The sequence below is a fragment of the Carettochelys insculpta genome, chromosome 2 (assembly GCF_033958435.1).
Source record: "Carettochelys insculpta isolate YL-2023 chromosome 2, ASM3395843v1, whole genome shotgun sequence".
Taxonomy (NCBI): domain Eukaryota; kingdom Metazoa; phylum Chordata; order Testudines; family Carettochelyidae; genus Carettochelys; species Carettochelys insculpta.
Window position 1 is genome coordinate 159,767,457 of NC_134138.1, and position 22,602 is coordinate 159,790,058.

Below are 22,602 nucleotides of genomic sequence, written 5' to 3' on the forward strand. Positions count from 1 at the left end.
ACTTCCACATAACTATCCATCCGGCTCACCGGCGATTCCTCCGGTTCATGGTAGGCAACTAACACTTCCAATACAAGGTCCTACCGTTTGGCCTCTCCTCGGCCCCCAGAGTCTTCACCAAGACCTTGGCAGTGGTGTCAGCCTACCTGCACAGACAGGGGGTATTTATTTTCCTGTATCTGGACGACTGCCTGCTCAAAGGGGCCTCGAAGGGGGAGGTTCTGCGCATGATACGCCTCACAGCAAACACGTTCTCTTCGCTCGGCGTGGTTATCAATCTGGCAAAATCAAAAATAGACCCCACACAGGACATAGAGTTCATAGGGGCGCGCATAAACTCGGTTACAGCGAGAGTGTATCTACCAGAGGCTCGCTTTCGGGCCATCGGTTCCCTCGTGCAGGTCATCACCTTCAGCCCTACGGTGCCGGTCTTGACGTGCTTGCAGCTGCTGGGCCACATGGCAGCGGCGACGTTCGTAGTACAGAATGCCAGGTTACAGGGCAGGACTGGGATGGGGGTCTCTGGGGGACGCGTTCGCGATCCCGTGGAGGAGCCCCCTGCTTTATGCGTTTCCTCCCACAGTGCTGATCCACAAAGTCTTGCAGAAAGCCAGGAGGGAACGGGCCCGGATGATCCTGATAGTCCCAACGTGGGATCGACAACACTGGTTCCCCCTACTCCTGCGCATGTTGGACCGTCCACCGATGCCTCTTCCGGTGGTGCCGGATCTGCTCACGCTAGCCCAGGGGTCCGTAGTGCACCCACACCCCCAAGGCCTGCAACTGCAAGCGTGGTTAATCCATGGCTCAGCTCCCTAGAGAGCACATGCACAGTGGAAGTACAGCAAGTCCTAGAAAGTAGCAGGAGGACTTCCACCAGGAAGACCTACAAGCAAAAATGGACTCGCTTCACGGCTTGGTGTTCTACCAAACAGCTGGCCCCCCTTTCGGTGCCTATACCTACAATACTAGAGTATTTACTGGACCTCAAGAGAGGAGGACTCTCGCTATCCTCGTTGAAGGTCCACCTTGCCGCCATCTAGGCGTTCAGACATGAGGAGGAAGGGCACACGGTGTTCGCCCACCCTATGGTTACCAGGTTCCTCAAAGGGTTGGTAAACCTATACCCCCCTCGGAAACCGATTCCACCTTCGTGGAACTTGGACCTGGTGCTTACCACGCTAATGGGACCACCGTTCGAGCCCTTGGCCACGGTTCCCTCCGCCTCCTTACAGTACAGACAACCTTTCTTCTTGCAATTACGTCAGCTCGTAGGGTGAGCGAGCTCGCGGCAGTCATGGCAACGCCACCCTGCACTGTTTTTTCCAAGGAGGTGGTAACCATACGGCTGCATCCAGCCTTTGTTCCCAAAGTTTCTTCCGAGTTTCACATTAACTAACCTATTGTTCTACCCTCGTTTTATCCAAAGCCTCATAACTCCAACGAAGAGGCGCGCCTACACCTCCTGGACGTGAGGAGGGCGCTAGCCTTCTACATAGACAGGACCAAGTCCTTCCGGAAAACGGATAGACTCCTAGTCTCCCTCGCTCCCAAATCGAAAGGAGAAGGTCTCTCCTCGCAGAGCATCTCACAGCACGTTGTATCCTGCATAAAATATGTGCTACGAGATCAAAAAGGCTCCTTTATCGGCCACTCCCAGGGCTCATTCCACTAGGGCGGTGGCGGCATCAACAACCTTTTTCAAGGGCGTTGCGTTAAAAGACATTTGCAGAGCGGCGACCTGGTCATCCTACGACACCTTCGCCAAACATTACGCCCTTCACAGGGTATTCCAAGAGGATACCCGTCTCTCTGCAGCGGTCCTCTCGGGGACAAGCTGCACATAATCCGATTACCCACCTCCTATCTTGGGTTACTGCTGGGTAGTCACCTATTGTGGAGCACCCACGGGGACACTCGAAGAAGAAAGAAAAGTTACTCACCGTAGTAACGGTGGTTCTTCGAGATGTGTCCCCGTGGGTGCTCCACTACCCGCCCATCCTCCCCGCTTCGGATCTCTGTTAGTGTTTTGCAGGGGCACCCGAGGCGGTTGGTCGAGGAACTGGCGGGGACTGGATCGCGCACATGGCCAGGAGCGCGCAAGGGAGCGGCGCGCACCGGCGCATGCGCGGTCCGGCAGAAACTGCTTGGAAGATCCGATCTGCAGCGCCGGGCAAGCCCGACACCTATTGTGGAGCACCCACGGGGACACATCTCGAAGAACCACCGTTACTACGGTGAGTAACTTTTCTTTTCTCACAAAAATGGAAAGGCAGGAGTCTGGTAAGAGAGAGTTATACTGCAGGATGACCTCAGGGGTAGCAACAGTCCAGAGATGGGAACTGGGACAGCTATAACCTCATTGGGCCTGCAGTGGGCAGACGTGAGGGAAGGGACGTCTATCTACTATATATTTCAGAGAGTGAGTTTGTGTCTCTCCTTCTCTTCTGGCTGTGCCTGCTGCAGCTGCAGCCGCCATGGACGGGCACTTCTCACCTGGCTGCTAGCTGCCGTGGTAAGAAGGGGCTGAGATTGTCTTTGCTTTCGAGGGCAGCTCACATACTGAACCCTTCAACCCCAGCCCCACCACAGACCCATGATTTAAATGAAGAAAAACAAAACGTATTTGAGTTAAGCATCCAAGCAACACTGGGTAAATCTTCCAGTGTTAAAGGAAGTCAATATTGTCTAGCAGCATTGCCAAAATTTCCACTGCTTACTGCACTCTTAGAAGACATTTAGCGGTTAAATTAGAGCTTAATACCAGCACAGAACACTGAGAGCCAGATCTGGTGGCTGCAAACAAACTTTATGGGACCGTGGGAAATTTGGCCACACCCACAATCAGCGGACACTAAGCTAACTAAGATCATGCTGAACCACAGATGTTGCTGGATTAGAGAGGTTCAACGTATAGTCTAATTTGCAAAACAGCGCCTATAATGTCCACGTACAAAGGGCACCATTAACAAACAGTCATTTCCCATGAGATGCTATGCTATGCATTCTTGTGATAGGCAGTTCTGTAGATTTGCTTTGTAATTGTCTGTTGCACTTGCGTGGGCAGTGGGTGAACTGTTGGCTTGGGGAGGCTAGCCCCCAGGCCCTGTCTCTTCCACCCGAGGCCCCACCCTTGCTGTGCCTGCCAGAGCTCAGCCCCTCTGTAGCTGCTGGCCTCTGCCCCACACCCCCAGCCCCCTTTCCCACTGGGGCCCATGGCTCCTCCCCCAGGCTAGTGCCCCCAGCACAGCCCTTCCCCCCAGAGTTCCAGGTGGCCAGACAGCACCAGGTGGTCCCAGTCTTACACAGCACGGCCACAGCCCTGGAGCACCAAAACCCTAGGAGGCTAAGTTCCACCCTCCTTAGCCTCAGATTGGCTGGGGCGGTGGGGGAAGGGCAGTGCAGCACCATCACCAGCTGGGGCCAGGATGGCACAGAGGAGTAGGAAGCAGGAGAGGGACTGAGGGAGGTGTGTAGGCAGGGCCACCTGTGGCTGTTTGGGGAGGCTCATCTTCCCCCAGCCAGTGATCCCCACCACCCACATGTAGTTGCAATACAAAAATTCTTGTGATTTGTATGAGTATCTGTTACAATTTCTCCCCACCCCCAAGGAAGCAAGGCTGCCTTAAACCATTGCCTGTTCCCTCTGCGCTATCCTCTTCTCTGAGAGAGAATGGAAGCCATGAGGGTTTCTAGCAGCAATTATTTGTACAGAGCTTTTCACTTGGTCTCAAGGGGAGCTTGCTGCAGAAATTTTAGAATGAGCTATATTCTACACTGGGTTTTTGCTGCAGTTTCCATAGTGCAATGGCAATTGAATAACCCAAACACTTGGTTTGTCTCAGGGCAAGAAAACAAAACAAACAATAGCTTGGAACATACCACAGTCAATGCTTCTGTTGTTTTTTTACATCCATGTGTGGAATGAATGTTATGTGCATTAATGTGGTGGTAATACGTGGTGAGGATTGGGCTGAGGGATTCGGAGTCTGGCAGGGAACTCAGAAGTTGGGCAGACAGTGGGAGTGGAGGATGAGGGCTCCAGCTGGGGGTGAGGACTCTGCCGGTGGGCTGGGGATGAAGGCTTTGAGGTACAGGCTGCTCTGTGGCCACAGTGGGAGAGAAGGCTCTCCCCAGCTCACTCACTTGCCCTCTGCAGCAGAACCTGGGCTTGAGGAGGATGTCTCTCCCCTGGCTGCCGCCCTCCCACCCCAAGCTGGCTGTCTGCCTCCTATTCCCCACCTCACCCCACCTCTCTCCTTTCCAGATCCCTGTAGCTGCCTGCTTGCACAACTCTCCTCATCAGGTTTGTGGCCCTTTGTGGGCTGGATGGTCCGGCAGGTACACCCCTTGGAGGGAACACACCACGAAGTGTCTCATGACATACTCGCCCACTGATCTGTGCCACAAACGTAGGGTGAAATGAAAAGTGGTTTTAAGCATATTTATTTTTATGTCTGTGTGTTTGAGCTATAGCCATTAGGAGGCTTTGTTTTTACTGTATTTGCCAAATTAGCTGTGCAGATCAAAAAGATACAAGTTGTTTAATTTCCCCTTAGTTACACAGACTGCCTGAGATATTTTTCTCCTAGTTACATTAATGAGACAAACCGCAGTCCTGTAGCACTTTAAAGACTAACAGAATAATTTAAGAGGTGAGGAGCTTACATGGGGCAGACCCACTTCTTCAGATCTGGAGACAATGCTGTACTATATACTGTGGGTCTGCCCCACAAAGGCTCATCAGCTCGTAAATTATCTTGTTAGTCTTTAAAGTGCGACATGACTGCTGGTTTGTTTTGTTAGGATACAGACTAACATGGCTACCTCACTGTTACTATTCATAGTTGTGCATTTGTGTAAACTATAATAGATTAATGTGCCTGACAGTGTTAAACAGACAGAGTCACTGGGCACATGACTAACATTCCTGCTGCTTTCCATTTTGCTGTCACAGTGTAAGCATGAATCCACCTATCACTTTCCCCTCGCTAATCACTCTTCTTTACTAAACTCCTTTGCAGCCTTATGGAACCACCCCATCAAAACTCTCACCAAGGTGGCCTTTCTGCACAGATGGCATGTGTTCCCAAACTACTGGAACAGACAGAAATGGCTTCTGAGGTACATGAACATGTCAAATATTAATTCAAATATTTTATTCTTTACTTTCTCTTCTCTTTGTAGCCGGACCCTGCAGGCAGAGATATTTCCATTCGTCCAATTTTAGAGCACTGTGAAAACACTCACATGACCATTTGGCTTGGCATTGTCTATGCCTACAAAGGGCTTCTCATGGTAAGTATTACTTGGTGTACTTAACAGTGCTGTCTACTTGCTACTCCTTGGTAGAAAACAAACAAACAAAAAAAAAACTACTTTTCTGATGGATAGACATAAGATAAAATATCCTGGAATAAATTGTTTTTAGAATAGTTGTGGTAGTAAGTTAATTAACAAGAACATTATTAAACACAGTAATGAAGCTTGGCCTAATAGATACAATGCAAACTAAGGAATTTGCAATCAAAGCATGGGAGTATGAGTGAGAAAATCTCGATTGTCTTTAAATCTCTGAAATTATTGGATTGGGTCCAGTGTTTTATGTGCTAGTTTTACATATTTGCTATTGTAGCATGAGATTATTTTTGAGATTTTACTTAGAACTACTTACAACATTTGAGGTAAATTTTTAAATGGGTCTAAGTGATTTAAGGAATGTCTTAACTGCACTTAAATGCTATCTATCCCTGTGCCAGCTGACTCAAGCTGGTGGAACTCTGGCTGAGGGTCTATTTAATTGCAGTGAAGTAATTTAGGGACAGAGCAAAGCTGAGGCTCTTGTACTCTTTCAGGTGAGAGGGTCCCACGTGCAACCAAAGCCAGAACCTCTACATCCCAATTATACAGTCCCACAGCCTGAGTCCTGTGAGCTAAGTCAGCTGGCAGGGGACAGATAGTGTCTAATTGTGCTGTATATGTAACTTTAAAGGGCCTCAGGCCAACTGAAAGTCACTTAGGCATTTCCTAAAATCTCTGCCAATACTGTTTTGGTTCTTTCTGAATTTCAGACTGTTATTGACTAATGCTGTGTGAATAATAAACCTGTTAAGCCAAACCTGCCTAAGATCCAGCTCATTTGAAAACAGATTACTTCTGAAATTTAGGATTTTAGGGGAGACACACGGTATTTTTTCAGTCAATAAACATAGGACACATTCTGCCCTCTCATACTTGCAGACAGTTCCCATTTAAAATCAGTGCATACTGGTAACTAAAGAGAGCACTGAGTTCATGTCCTTAGGGTCCAATTGTAGACAAGCCATTAGCTTTGTAATAATTCATATGTTCTACGCAATACCAAGAGTGCATGATGGGTGATGTGTACAGTGTTGTTGTAGCTCAGGATATCTGAGAGCGTAGCATTTATGATAACATGAAAGCATTTATTTTTGTGCTCTAGATTCTGAGAGTATCTTTCTAAGAGAGGTTCTGTCCTACATACACAGTAAACTCTCAAAATGAACGATTTTGAGTTGCGCTTAACTGGCATTAACACGAGTCAAGTGCAACTCAAAATACTGCTCCTCCCAGCCCTGGCTCAACACCCCCTCCCCCAACCCCACTCACCTCCCACCCCCACACCCAGCTCTGGGTCTGCCTCACCATCTCTCATGTGTGGCTCCGGCTCAATCCCCACTTCCTGGTTCCACCCCCCCACACACCCCCCGACTCACTGCCTGAGCATGGCTCCAGATCACCACCCCCGCATACAGCTCCTGCTCAGCCCCCCCCCCACTGTTCAAACCCCCCACAAGCAGCTCCAGCTCACCCCCCCGCCCCAATTCAAACCCCCCCCGTGCTCAGCTCTGGTTCAACCCCCCCCCCCCCCACAGGTCTGACTCAAACCCCCTGTGCGTGGACCCAGTTCAACCCCCACGGTGGCCTGACTCACCACCGCTGCACATGGCTCTAGCTCAAACCCTGCCCCCCGGCATGGCCCTACCTCAGCTCCACCACATGCTTAACCCCACGGCCCCAGCCCACCACCAGGCTTAACCCACCCCCAGCCCCAGGACTTACCTTTCAAAAGGAGCTCCAGGTGCTCCTGCTGCTTCCCCAGCTGCAGAAAATACATTCCAACAGGGAAAAAAGCCATACACACCCCCTGACTTAGGCAAAATTCGGTTTCCGTGAGGGTGCATGGGAACACAACCCTCGCGTAACTCAAGGCATTACTGTGTGAGTTCAGCAAAATGGACCATGTTGCTCTGATGATCATTGCTCCTTTGTCAGAAAATAGTGTTTTGTATGGCCAGATGAGAATTTCATTACTATTTAAATAAAAAAGAATGTAAGTGTCAACTAAAAATTACAGATTACTGTGAATTTGGCTATTGAGAATGTTGCTGAATCTTTTCTTGCCTATCACAACTACTGCTTGGAATGCTGAGCAAAATTCCATACATATTACATGTGGATGACTGAACACCACTAATACATTCATCTACAAATAACTTGTGGGACAGAGACAATTCAAACAGTTAACACTAAATTGCAAACCTGCTTTTGTATCTAATTACAAATACATACAACTCCAACTGTAGTGTATGGTTTAAACATACGGTCTGGGTTGTTGCGGATACTGTAAGTAGTCCGTCGTGTCCAATGATGACATCTCGAGCTTGCACAGGTTCATCAGTTGTGGACTCACCTGTGGCTGAGGAGTCCAAGCTTTGCACAGCGTGGGCGTTCACAGTGGAGGCAAGGGAATTGTCCTGGCTCTGTTGGTGAGGCTGCTGCTGTGGCTTTCTTCCTCTAAATTGTTATGAAAATGCCATTTCCATCTCCATAAATTTAGGCCCCAATCCAGGAAAGATTTATATAAATGGCCAGCTTTATACAATGTGAATAGTCCCATGTATTTCAAAGGGCCTATTCACCATCTGTAAAGAGAAGTGTGTGTGTTAAGTGGTCTAGGAGCAAGGCCTAATGGTAGGTATATGCTGCAGTTGGATGTGCAATTTAAATCTGCCTTGAAGCCTCTGGGCATTCCAAGTCAGTCCCAAGCCTGGATAAAGGAAGAGGGTTGGTCAAATGAGTGACGACGTGCTGACTGTGAAACAACAATACGAATGAAATCTGATGCCAGTACGACTAAATGATAAAAGACACTGGCTCAGACATCGCCTGAATAAACAAGGTCTGCAACACCAATCAAGCGATCAGGCTTTGGTCAATAAGTTGGCTAACACATATACTGTCAGTTGGAATGTGGAACATCCAAACACTGTGGGCAACTGGAAAATTAGAGCTACTTTGGAAGAAGATGGAGGGATACCGATGCGATATACTTGGACTGGCAGAGATACATTGGATCACGTTGGGGGAGATGTGCAGTTACGGAGTCATTTGGTGAGGGAACGAAATGAAGCATGAGGCAGGAGTCAGATTCTTTCTTAGCAAAAGAGCTAGAGGAACATTGTTAGGATACAAACTGATGAGTGCAAGAATGGTGGTAGCAAGATTCGAAGCAAAACTGTTCAACATCTCAGTCATTCAGATGTATGCACCCACATCAGACAGTATGGAGGATGAGATTGAGCTATTCTGTAATGACTTGACAAAGACAATGGTGGGGAGATACCAAAGAGAGATGTGTTTATCATCAGAGCAGATTGGAACGTGAAGGTTGGAACAGATAACAAAGTTCAGGAGAGAGTCATGGGAAGGTTTGGATATGGAGAAAGAAACAAATGAGACAAGAAACTAGTAGAGTTTGCCACTGAGCACACGAGATTCCAACAAAAGGACTGTAGGAAATGGACATTGCGATCGAATTTTGGGAAATTCAGGAACATGATAGATATGATTTTGATAAGAAGATGGGTAACATCAGTACAGTAGTGCCAAACTTTCCAAGGAGTAGATATAGACTAGGACCACAGTCTAGTAATCACAAACATCGATGAAACTCAAGTGAAAGTTTAAGACACAGATTAAGAAAAGAAGAGACATGGCAAAGCGAGGTCAGGAGGAAATAGGGGATGCATACAGAACAGCGCTCGAAGAGAAGATTAGGAATGCGGCCACAGAGAAAGACCTAGATAAGAGAGTCGAAGGGATAGCCATGGCGATAGAAGAAGCAATCAAACAGACTGTTCCGGAAGAATAGAAGATCAGTAAGAAGTGGATTACATAGGAGACACTGAAGTCGGTCCAAGAGAAGAGAACGTTGAAGATCAGAAGGTATGTTTCCGAGCGGGTGGAACAGCAATATAGGGTGAAATGCAACAAGGTAAGGAAAGTGGCCAGAAGGGATAAGATGAAATGGTTAGAGGAGCAGTGTGACCATATACAGAGGTATTACAGCGAATGTAAAACCAGGAAGGTGTATATGATGATTAGGAATATTAATAGGAAGTGGCAGCCGAAGCAGCTGGTGATCAGACAAGAATGAAGAGGTTCTCATGAACAAGGAGAAGATTGTGTAGCAATGGACAAGACATTGCATGGATCTGTACAAAGCACAGTTGGACCTGAGTCTCTCAGAGAGACTGATCGAAGAACTGCAAGAGATATATGTGCTGAGCATTGAGAGCAAGACTGAAATGTTGAAGGAGAAAGTAGAAAGAACAGTGAAATGACTAATTGAGAGGTTGATCAGAGGCTGCGGTGGCCTGGTTGTGGTTGTCATGACTGCCTTTCCTCAAGGTGACTAGTTTTTGGAATTCTGTACTGTTATTCTTCCCTAAGTTGGCCTGTTGACTCAAAAGGTGAGGCTTCTTGGCCTTGATTTTTATGACTTGCAAACTTTGCTTACACTGCCTTGCAGAACCTTTTGCCAGGGTCTTTACACAAATCAAGTGCAAGGCCTACTGTGGATCCATGCAACGTGATCCACTCATGCTTAGATTAGGTCACAATTATTTAGGTGTGAAAGCGTGCCATTTAATCAGTAAACTTAAAAATATTCAGATTTTAGCAGAGATCTTTGACTCACAAAGTATTAAAAATCCAAAGCTTGATACCACTTTGGAACAAATTGCCATGAATTTCCCTGCATGAAAAGGTCTTGAGAGGACATTATGTCACAAAGTTTGACAAAAATATCCTAAAAATAGCTGATTGTAAAAATGCTAGCAACAAAACCAGTCACTCAATATTCATTCATCAACAATATTAACGATAAATATATCCCCTCTGCTGCTTATTCTTGGAGATTACAGTAACCTGTCTCTTTTGGAATTAGGCTATAAATCAAACCATTTGTCTTTCAGAATCTATACTGTAATAGAAGAAAAGTTGCTTTAAAACCTATCGAAACAAAGCCCATTTGAGAAACAAAGGCTACGTATCAGCTCATGGGAATAAGGGGACTTCGAAGTAGGCGGGGTCCTTTCGAAAAGGAGCCCCATCGGGACGAGCCGTGCGGTGGTGAAGCACGTCAATTTCAAAGTGCCGTGGTCACCCGCATGCTAATGAAGCGCTGAATATGCATTTCAGCGCTTCATTAGTAAACTTCGAAATGGCCATTTGCGTGGCCATTTCAAAGTTTGGGGCTAGTGTAGACACAGCCAGAATGTCCAAAGTTTATGTAAGATCTGTATCCCCAAACACACTATTTGCCTCACAGGCAACAGGCCTCCCTGACATAGCCATGTAAGTATTTCTCTGAGTACTGCACTGGCTGAGAATTTGTCTGGTGTACGTGCCTGCTCCTCTGTAACCTTGGCAGACTGCTTGCCTCAGAGGCTCACCACAGCCCTCTCTCCAGTCAGTTTCTCTACAGTGCCAGCTTGCTGATTGTTGAGTTACTCACATCATTGTCCAGCATGGGGAAAAGAGAGGAACCAAATACCACAGTCTCTGTGGCTCCTCCAAGTCAAGTTTTAAAGGGCAGGACAAACACCTTTACCAAAACCAGTCCTTTTCCTTTGTTTAAATGGGGAGAGGGTGTTGGATGGAACCCAAGCCTGCCCCCTTCTTCAGCTTCCAGTCTGGCGACCCTATGAAAACAGGTGCCTACAGATATCTCCAATAATAGCTATGTGACAGCTATGATTCCCTGGGCCACTTCCCTGTGGCCCTCCCTAGCACTTTTCTTACCCGCAGGGTGGTCTTACTGAGACGTGCTTGTGCTTGCTTCTCCCAGATCCTCCACAACAACTTCTGTCCTCAGCTCCTTGCATGCACTGAGCTAATAGAAGAGGAGCCCTTTTTTAACCAGATTGGCCCCAGATGTTCTGATTAGTCTGACTCGCTTAGCTCTGGAAATCCCTTAGTTGGCTCCAGGTGCTTTAAATGGATTGATTGCCCTGATTAATCCTGACAAATTCCTGCTAACTCTAGATTAGTCTCTTGTCGCTTACCCTGGAACCAGGGACCTTAAATTTAATGGGGGCTAATATATTTCCCTTCTACTATTCTCCTATAGCCTTTTGGCCTAACTGTGTCACACAATCCAACCTTTGGAAAACATCATAGAAACACTGTGAAATTTTAGTAGGTGGCTGTTTTCTAAAGCATGTTTGCTTATCGCAGGTTCAGTTCAGTTCAGTTGTTACAGAGCTGTTAGGGAAGAGCATTAAGATCTAGGGAACAAAGAGTCTGCACAGGAAAAAAGAAAGGAAAAGCTGTTATAATCCATGTGGCCTGGAAGTCTAGGATATGAAGTGGAAATTTTATTTGAATAACTTTGAATGTTAATGTAGCCTCCTGTCCACAGGCCTATTCAGCTGCTTGACCAGCACCCCCTCTTCAGGACATTAAGGCCGTGTCTACACTGGCACAAAACTTTGAAATGGCCATGCAAATGGCTATTTCGAAGATCACTAATGAGGTGCTGAAATGCATATTCAGTGCCTCATTAGCATGCCACCGGCTGCGGTTCTTCAAAATTGCTGCATTTTGCTCTCCTGCGGCTCATCCAAATGGGGGTCCTTTTCAAAAGGACCCTGCCCACTTCAAAATCCCCTTATTCCTTTCGAAGTTGCAGGGTCCTTTTGGAAAGGACCCCCGTCTGTATGAGCCGCACGGGAGCGAAACACAGCAATTCACAGAACCGCAGCCAGCGGCATGCTAATGAGGCGCTGAATATGCATTTCGGCGCCTCATTAGTGATCTTTGAAATAGCCATTTGCATGGCCATTTCAAAGATTTCTCTCTGTGTAGATGTAGCCTAAGGGAGTTTGAGTCTTTTTTGGTCTCCAACAAGGGGTGAATTTCACCACCATTGTGTATTCTAAGTCATTTTTGGCTACATTACTGCAAAAACAAAGCACTTACAAAACTTTTGTTTGGCTATGTACTTGGGCACAGATCTGGGAGAGTAAGCTGAACTCATTTCTGGCTCATACGTCAGCAAGAGAGGAGTTAACAAAGTTCTTACTGTGGAATCTATTATTGATGGTGATATCAACACAGAACACAGCTTGTCTTTCAATTTCGTGATTGAGATGCTGATGTGTAGAAAAACTATTGTTTCATAGATCTGGTTGAAAACTGCCAAATGTTTTTGACAGGAAATGTTTTATTTTTTCCTAATTCTTCTGGGGAAAGGGTTTTGTTTTTCAGTGAAAAACTGAAAACAAACACTTCTGATTTTAAAAAAAATTGTTTCACGTAATGAAAAGTTTAAAAAAAATCAGTTTTTATTTTGCTTAAAACAGCATTTTGTTGGGAAAAACTCAGCCAATTCTTTGGTATTTCTTGCAAAGTAAACACATTTAATTTTGAGTCACTGAGAGACAATAAATATGGAAAACAAAAGTTCCATTTGTACAATGACTTAAGACTGTGAAATGTCTGCAGGTCAAAAAGTACCAGTGTCTTGATTTTAGGAAATAAAAAAAACTAACCAAGCATCACAGCCAAAGGAAACGAGCCAGAGGGCCTTTGAGGTAGAGACCAGCTTTTTGCTATGTGTCTCTAGATAGCACATTAGGGCCCTGATCCATGGCAGCAGCCCCAAGAAGCTATTACAATACAAATTATACACAACCAGTGAAATGTGCAAAACTATAGCCTGGTCTAATAGTCAGGGTTTCCAAAGCGGTAGCAAAATAGAATTCCAGTTATTGACTGGCCTGACCTTTGGCAGGATAATAGCCAGCTTTTCTGTTATTTTTCTCTGTTTCTGTCTTATGTCCATAGTGATCCTCCTTCGTTATATTTCTTCCTTATTCCTACTCATATCTCATGGGCAAAGGATAAGCAGACATGCCTCTCAAAGGCAACAATCAAACTGGTATATAAGCAAAGAATTGTTCAGATCATACTCAGGTATCCAGGCAGGACAAAAAACCAATCTCATGTGCACACAGCACCTGTGCTCACTAGAAGTGTTATTACATTATGTTTTAAAGGCTATGGAAGAATTCTTGCTGCCTGAAGTTGGTCCGTAGGCCCCATAGTCCAGGGTTCACCGAGATTAACAGTTCCAGCTGTTTCCACCAACAAATCAATGAGAGAGGAACCATGATCTGTGTAACAGATCTGCATGGATTTCATAGGGACACTGATTTTTATGGCACAGTGGAATTAGTAACACTTCTGCCTGCCAATCTTTAGTTGCTCACTTCAGTTTAAGGGGTCTTCTGCATGGATGTATGAACCCTTTATACTTAATAATCTGCCCTTCCCCATATTTAGCTTAGACACTCTTGTTTCCTTCTCCAGACCTGAAGAATAGTTCTGCAAAGTTCAAAAACTTCTCCCTCTCACCAACAGAAGTTGGTACAATAAAAGGAATTATCTCACCCACCTTGTATCTCTTATATCTGGGCACCACGTGGCTATACTAACACACTGAAAACATAGTAAGTCTACAGACATTCCCTTCTTCAGGAAAAGAAACTGACAGATAAGACAGACGTTTTCTACATCCTCACCAAGGTCATTGACGTTAAACAAGATATTAAAAATAATGAGATGTTAAATAAGTTGGTACCTAACACTAGTTCTTGCAGTACCCCAGCAGATTTCCTTTTCAACTCAGTACATTGACATTTATCACAACATACTGTGGACTGTGTGTGACAGCACTCATCACGTGGTAATTGGAAATGATTTTGCAAGTGCAGCTTTGAAAGGCAGCATTAAATGCTTTGCTACACTCAAGCTACAGTACCTCTACTGCAGTCCTGTCATCCACTCATTTTGTAATTCTATTAAAAACAATATTGTTAGTTAAACCTTATTAAACCCACAGTACCATTTTTCCTTCATTGGTTTACAATGAATATATTAATAGCCCAAATTCTCCTCACAGGTACAGTGCTGTAAACCCCATTAACTACAGAAGAGATTATTTAAATGTTGTTTTCCAATCTGTACAGTCACAGTCTCTCTCTAAGTGCACTGATACTATGAATTAAAAACATAGATAAAGATAATAGGCCAAGTAAATATGTCAAAATAGGGGCTACAGAACTTCTCAAACCACAAACCAAGAAGATGAAAACAGCCTTTCACACCCACACCCACATTGTCAGAGTAGGTCCAAAACAGGCCTTGCAACATGCTCTGAAGATCAAGAAGCTCTGAAGGTATTGAACCAGAGGCAGCAAAGGGCTCAGTTTTAAGAGATTTAGGTGTCTGTCTATACAGATAAGCAGTTAGGGGGATTTTCAGGAGGCACGTAAGGCTAGGCACCCAATTTCCATGGGAATTTTTAGTGCATTGCAGACTTCAGAATCTTTCACTAACAACTCATGCTCCCAATCTTAATTCCAAAGATGGAATTGTAGAATGAGCAGGCTTCCTGCAATATTAACTGTTCTTCTCCAATTTAACTCAACCTTCACTTTGGAAGGAAGAAAGCAGTATGGTGAGGGCAAATTGGGAGAGGGAAGAGCAAGGTCGTCTCACCATATCACCAGGTTAGTACCATGGGCATAGAACCCCTTGGATTCTTTGCTGGACTGAATATAGTCACTCTACTTGTCAAACAAGAAACATTACAGCAGGGGTCAGCAACTTAGCTGAGGTAGAGTGCCAAAATTTGACCTGTTGACCTCTGTGTACAGTCCGAGTGCTGGTCATACTTTTTACAGTCTTTAATAATCCTACTTACAACAGCTTCATTAATAAATGGTAAAGCTCTGCATCTTAATTTATTTAGGTAGCGCTTGGTAGCTGGTCTTTTGTTGATCCACAGGTGCCATGGCTTTGAGTAGGCTCCTGGCTGCATAGGGGAGGAGAGGTAGGGATGAGCTCCTGCCTCACATGCTGATGAAAATCAGCTCGCATGCCACGCTTGGCATTCATGCCAGGGGTTACTGACCCCTGCATTACAACAATCATGACCATCCTGTCCTGTCCTGTCCTGTCCTGTCAGCAGGACAGTGGCAGTTCTTTTGCTTCTGTTTCTGTACTGCCCTAACCATAACTGGTTGTGCTTCTAAACACAGACAAGTTTTCTCTTCAAAGGAAGTATTTTGTCATAAATGCCAGTGGGAAGTAGGAATAAACTCCCCAAATTATAACATACAGTTATGAAGGAAACATATTTGCACTCAAATCTTTTCCTTTCCTTCAGTTATCATAGAATGAAGTATTTTCCTATTGAGCTAGGGAATATTTAACATGCTGTTCTCAGTTTTAGCCGAGGATGGGTCAAACCACACCTCCCACAGGCCTATTCAAGTAAGTTTTCCAGTTATAATTGATGGTTTTTTTTAATCTCTTTATAACTGCCTTAGCTATAAACTCATGCCCATTATTGTATTGTAGTAATTGCTGGCATCATTTTTGTTTGTTGGCTGTATTCCCAGACTAAGGATTTTTGGACAGGGTTATTTTCATATTGCAATTAAAATGCTAAATATCTAACAAGCAGTCCTGCAGCACCTTAAAGACTAACAAGCTCCTCTGATATTAAATATCTAATTAGTAATGGTTGTGGTGGGAGATGATAGAAATCCTGAAAAGTCAGAAGATGCAAAGCATGTACTGTCCACTAACTGTGTTCATGAAAGTTACAGGATTCTGGTTTGAAATTACCTAGTACGGTAAGCCAGTATTGTAATTTTATTATTGTAATAACAGGAATAGTGGTATTGAGCACTGTAGTCATGGCAATACCAACTGTCTGATCATGAACAGCAGGTGTTTAATATTCTATTTTTAACTATACACAAAAATGTTAAATGGACATCATTAGGGATGCAGAGTAAACCACTCAAAAGCTAGGAAATGCCAGGTGGTTTGTTGAGTTTTTGTCTGCATAGTCCCATTTTTGGATATGCACCAACCAGTGCCATTGAATAGTTCAGCTTTCTATGAGCAGTGCTTAGTCAATTGCTTGCACATCCTTCTTTTCCCTCACCTTCAGCCTCTGAGCACATTCTGAGAGCATGGCTATCAAAGAGTGTACAGCACTGGTGCCATCTTAGTTCCTTCCACCTGTTGACACAGACTTGAGTCTTCTACAAATCAAGATTCTTTAGACAATTAGTTACAGTCCCTTGGTGATGGTTTTATAGATAACATATATTGTTCCGGGTTTAAGAGATGTGTGTCATGTCTGTCAGGATTTGGCCTCCCATGCTTGCTCCCTGTAGCGCTTAGCTGAAGGCCGTTCTCCATTCTGTAGTTCAGTCTGCAGGACTTTCACACTGTGAGCTGGAAAGGGGAGGCAGAACATACTCCAAGCCTTCCTTCTGTAAGAAGATTTTTGAACATAAGTCATCTGCCTCAGTACCAAGCTCCGATTCTAAATAAACTGAGCACTTGGTAACCATGTTGCCTGACCCCATACCAAAGGAAGTACCAGTATCAAGGTAATCAGACATGGAAGGCAAATGATCATTGCCTAGAACTTCCATGAAACCATGGCACTCACTTCCAAGGAAGAAAAATGAAAAGACTCAACACCTGTCTGGGACTCATCAGATCCAATACAGCAGACATACAAGCATCTGCAGAACTCAGCTGTCTCAACGAGGATGTTTCCCAGCACCACCACCATCCAAGACAACTTAGGACTCTCCTGAAACAATAATTTCTCCTAGTTGTTGGTAAGAATAATGACCTTTGTAAAATCCCCAGTCATTTTGTTGTCAGATTCAGGCTCAGATCATATTCAAATGAGCAGTGGCACCGACACCTGCCACAGGCGTCAGGACAAGGTGACAGGAAGCCCAGCTCTGTGCATTGGAAGGGGCAAAGCCAAGGGCAGGTAGCTCTTAGCTCTGCATGGACTGTGACGCTGGACCCCACTGCCCCCTCACACTCCCTCACAGCCACTCATAGTTGGAGCAGCACTGCCACAGCATTTCAGGGGGCTCAGAACTCCAGTTGCCACCGCAGCCAAAGTAGCAGCAGTGGTGGCCTGAGCTCTGGGCCCAGGGGAAACTGCCCCTTTTGCCCTTCCCTGTCAGTGGGCCAGCAAATGAACAACTGTATCCGATGAATACTCTGGGACCACAATCTCAGAGACTTCCATTGGACACAGACTACAAGGAATGCAGCCATACCCTTGATTCTACCCTGATATCGGACTTGTCAAACTGGCAGGACTGGGATGTGCCACCGTGGATTCCTTGACCTTATTGGTCAGCTCCAGACCTTCCATCTCAACTTCCATCCAGGGCCAGGCCTTCTGTTCACCATCTATCTGGTGAGGTCTTTCAGTATCTGGGACACCGAGATCCAAGTTTTACAGATTGGACACACCCTCTTTCAGGAGCACATTTAGATCCAGGACATTTAATCCTACATTAATGGATCCAGGAATGGGATACAAGTTCCCTACTATAATTAATGATTAATTATATGATGATGAAGAAGATGGAGGTTTCTGTTTGGACATATATTTCCCATGATCAGGAAGTTACAGATGAACCTTCTCTAGATTAAAATAAAGGAGTAGCCTCATCTCTTTCTCCTTCAGAGAATGCCATTCATTCCCAAGAATTAACAAGCAAAATCATTTATACATTGAAATAATCTTCAATTTCACTAAAAGAAACTGTGTGCCTTATTTTTGGTGTAGTGGGAAACCCTTCTACAAATTTTCTGTGACTTTTGGAGAAATTATAGCAACCAGCAAAATTAATATGGAATACCCAATTATCTTGACAGCCAATTGCAAAAAAAGACAGATATTTATCAGATTCCATATGAAGTATTTTATTTTATTTAATTTTTTTGCATGTACGTCCACCACATTTTCTACTAGTGGCAGCAACGATGAGATGATCAAAATCAGGAGAGATGTTCTACTCCCAGCAAGAGTAGGGAAAAGACTAGATTACCTAGAAAGAAAGCTAATATTCCTTTCTAAACATGTGACTAACCTTTTTCTTATGCCAGCAAAGGTCGACATCAATACCAATAGCAATAACAATTTTCTGTTTTTCAGTCATATAAGAGATGCCCATTTAAAGCCAGAATGAAGCAGAAGAATTTGTCGGTCTTTATTTCTTTGCCTGTCGTAAGATGCAGGTTTGGAACAATACTCAGGGCACCAAATGAGGCTTCTATTTCCTTAACCATTGGAGATCATTTAAGTCCATGTTAGAGCAACTGGCTAAAGATCATCACAAAGAGATGGTTTTTGAACATTGTAAAGAACGGTTTCTCCATCCAGCTCAAGATTCTCATGCCAAACCAGCTTCCCCATTTTTAGGGCCCCTTCTCATGTCTCAGTGATAAGAAATCTTTCTCTGTAAACAAAGGGGGCAATTGAGAAAGTTTCAGTAAATCTCTTCCAGCCATTTCCTGATTTCAAACAAAACATGAAGGACTTTATCCCCTCTTGGATCTAAAAAAACTAAACAAGTACATCTGCTGGATGCTTTTCAGAATATTGGCTATAGTTTCCATTATTCCTTCTGGCCTCCAAGGGTCAGCTGGAAAGAATCAGAAAATTTGCATGCTCTGTGTTTCAAAGGTTGGGTTTCTTAATAAACTATAATAAATCCATACTGACTTCATCAGAGCAAATCCAGTTCAGAGGCATCACTCCTTTTGATTCTGAGAGAACAAAAGATTTTATTCTAGAGAAAAAGCACCTGAAGTTGAAACGCATCATTCAATCTCTACTGCAGAATCCATATCAGAAAGTAAAGTCTTTCTATTGCTAATATGTCTTCTAGTGTCAACCACATGTCACGCCTCATGCAAAACTAAGTATGATACCACTGCAACGTTGGTTGTCAAAAACCTCCAGATCCATAGTACACAGTTTGGATGTGATACTTACCATCCTAACAGAAATCCAAAGATCATATGAAGAGTTGGCATTTATATCCTTTCTTTCCCAGATACAAGTGTCAGTGGTTCAACTGGCCACAGACAAATATGACAGCAATGTACTATGTAAATGTAACAAACAGGAAGGAGCATGATCATCTCAGTTTTTCAAGGAGGCAATAACTTTACGACTGGTCTGTACTCAATGAGGTGTATCCAGGAGCTTTGTATATTGCAGGATCCCTTAACCCGTTAGCACACCACCTATTTAATCCTGGGAAGGCCATCATCCTAGTAGGCCCCTTCCACAGCCTAAGGATTTAGTTGAGTTCAGGGGCCAACAAATGAATAAATAGGCAGGTATATGGCTCACAGTAAGGGATCCACCAACTGAGTACAGAATTGATGCAGAAGCATAAATGTTCCTTGAAAAGCTTGGTGATCTGAGACATCTTTGCTCATTGGGGTACTCCGAAGATAGATTTATGCGCTACGAAGTTCACAATGACAGGCCAATACTTTTGTTAGAGGACAGAAGTAGATAGTGTATATCAGATGTGTTCCCCCTAAGCTGGGAGACAGAGCTAGTGTATGCTTTCTTGCCTTTTTCTCTAACGATCATAGTGACAAAATCAAATAGGATTCATCCCACTTGACCCCAATCACCCTAGCAAGCCCAAGACAACTGTTGCACACATACTTCTTCTTTCCAAGGGAATCTAGAGGCTTACTAGCATTGACAGACCCTCTGACACAACAGCAAGGAAAAGTGTGTCATCCAGACCTGTCATCACTGCACATGTAAGCATGGACAATAGGATTCTAATAGCATTGGACTGAAATCTTTGTCTACAAATATTCTACATGTTCTACTTAATGCTAGAAGGAAATCTCCTAGAAAATGTTATATGTTAAAATGGAAAAAATGTGCCATAGCTATCTCATAGGGATAGAAATCCTGAGTCAGTCTCTATTTAATCTATATTAGAGTACTTGTAATATTTAAACCATAAAAACATTTATCTGTTGCATCACTAAACATATAGGCTGTGTCTACACATGCCCCAAACTTCGAAATGGCCATGCAAATGGCCATTTCGAAGTTTACTAATGAAGCGCTGAAATGCATATTCAGCGCTTCATTAGCATGCGGGCGGCAGCCGCACTTCGAAATTGATGAGCCTTGCCGCCGTGCGGCGCGTCCAGATGGGGCTCCTTTTCGAAAGGACGCCACCTTCTTCGAAGTCCCCTTATTCCCATGAGCTCATGGGAATAAGGGGACTTCGAAGTAGGCGGGGCCCTTTCGAAAAGGAGCCCCATCTGGACGCGACGCGCAGCGGCAAGGCTCGTCAATTTCGAAGCGCGGCTGCCGCCCGCATGCTAATGAAGCGCTGAATATGCATTTCAGCGCTTCATTAGTAAACTTCGAAATGGCCATTTGCATGGCCATTTCGAAGTTTGGGGCACGTGTAGACACAGCCGTATTGAGCTGCAACAGCAGCTTATCAGACTCAAAACAGTATTTTTACGTGATGTTAAAAGAGTTCTAAAGGATTACTAAAGTTGTACCCGGGTAAGAGATTCTATAGCACCATTGGACTGAATGCACTCACAACTTGTCTCCACCCTTCAAGACCTTATCTTCATATTCCTTATTTCCTCTATCATTTAGGGCCTGCTTTTATTATGGAAATATTATCACCTGGTAAGATTAGTAAATTTTATGCCTTAATGGCTGATATTAGGATAATATGGTGACACATACATATATTATAGAGCTGGAAGGGACCTTGAGAGGTCCTAAAATCCAGTTCCCTGCACTCACAACCACACCTATCACCATCCCTGACAGATTTTTTAATGTAACCTGTGCCAGACCCTTGAAAGGCCCCCTCAAGGGCTGAGCTCACAACCCTGGGTTTACAAGGCCAATGCTCTAACCACTGAGCTCTCCTGCCTGTATTTATGACTTTTTATAAAGACAAAGTATTTCTTCGTCCACATCCTAGACTCATACCAAAAATCATGTCAAAGTTCCATATCAGTCAGTCCATTATTCCACCTTTGGTTTTTCCTAGACCTCATTTGAGTAAGGGCAACTAAAAGCTAGCCACTCCGCTCTAGACAGGGAAAGAGGGAAGGAAATAGAGAGGCATCAGACGCCAACGTGTGCTGAGCCCACAGTTATTGATGATGACGATGAAATAAAAGCTGCACTGCTTGAACGCCAAAGGAGTTTTATCATTCTGTTTTGATAAGACTAAGCACTTTAGATTTTTGTATAAATCACTTGTTTCATAACTGTAAATGAAGTCTTGTGTCAGCACAGACATTATCAAAATGGGTCAGACAGTGTATAATAGAAAGTGATAAAGTGAATCACAATTTCCCACTCTTCAGCTGTGAGCGCACTGCACTATGGTGATTGCAGCCTTGGAGGCAAGATTGAGACATGTTCCAGTACTGCAACCCCATGGAGTCAAAACACATATTTGTTAAACATTGTCTGTTGTATATTGCAGCCCTGTCAGCGACAGAGTTGTTAGATCTGTGCTTCAGTCCTTTGTTTAGTTAGAAATCCATATCCACCAATCCTATTTAAAATGCTTGCTATGGACTAAACTATACTGGGAGTGGGACTGTTCAGAGGTCAAAGAAATAATTAGTATTAGTACTGAATTACTGTAACCAAGAGTCTTTAAGGTGGATGCTGGAGTCACATACTCTACTTTCCTTCCCTGCTTTTGTGGGGTCCTTTTTCTACTGACTCAGCAGTAGTAGTGGAAGGAACTGAGGCACTGACTTCCTCCCTTGTGTGGCCTTGCACTCAGAACATGCTCAGAGACTGAGGGTAGGGAGGGAAAGGGCCATGCGAATGTTTGACTAGGCGCTACTAGTGGAGGATTGAGCCATTCACTGACAACAGTCAGCATATGTTCAAGAGTGTGACTATGCAGAGTCCATTTTGAAGGGCTGGGTATAGGTAAGCAATCTTCATATTAAAGTTGTCTCTGCAACTTTAACTCAGCACTGCTCCCCGGCCATGTATACACATTGTGATACAAAGAACAAAACAAAACAAAAAAGAGCAGTCCTGTAGCACCTTAAAGATTACCAATATTATTTATTAGCTGATGAGCTTCGTGGAACAGACCCACTTCTTCACATCTGGAGAATCCTGATAACTGAGGAGAGAATTTAAAGAAAAGGATAGAAAAAAAAAAGAAAGAAAAAAAATGGATGAATCAGCTAGATGGGGCAGAAGGAAGGGGTGGAGGGAAGGGGAGGAGAAGAAAATCCTCTGCAAGTGTCTATTAAGTTAAGTGGGATGGCTGTAGTCATTGCGAATATCAAAGGTGGGGAAGTTGTCCTTGTAATGCACGAGAATATTGATATCTTTGT

At 44.3% G+C, this 22,602-nt stretch overlaps 1 protein-coding gene across 2 annotated transcripts in view; it reads left to right on the plus strand.

The window, feature by feature from the left end:
• GABBR2 (gamma-aminobutyric acid type B receptor subunit 2) overlaps window positions 1-22,602 on the plus strand; it is a 776,613-nt gene that overhangs the window by 716,799 nt on the left and 37,212 nt on the right. For both annotated transcript variants that reach the window (XR_012644212.1, XM_074985985.1), the window contains exon 14: window positions 5,188-5,298. Coding sequence is in view for 1 of the 2 variants with exons in the window: in XM_074985985.1 (XP_074842086.1) it covers window positions 5,188-5,298 (111 nt within the window). In the remaining variant the exon portion in view is untranslated. The remainder of the gene's footprint in view (window positions 1-5,187; window positions 5,299-22,602) is intronic.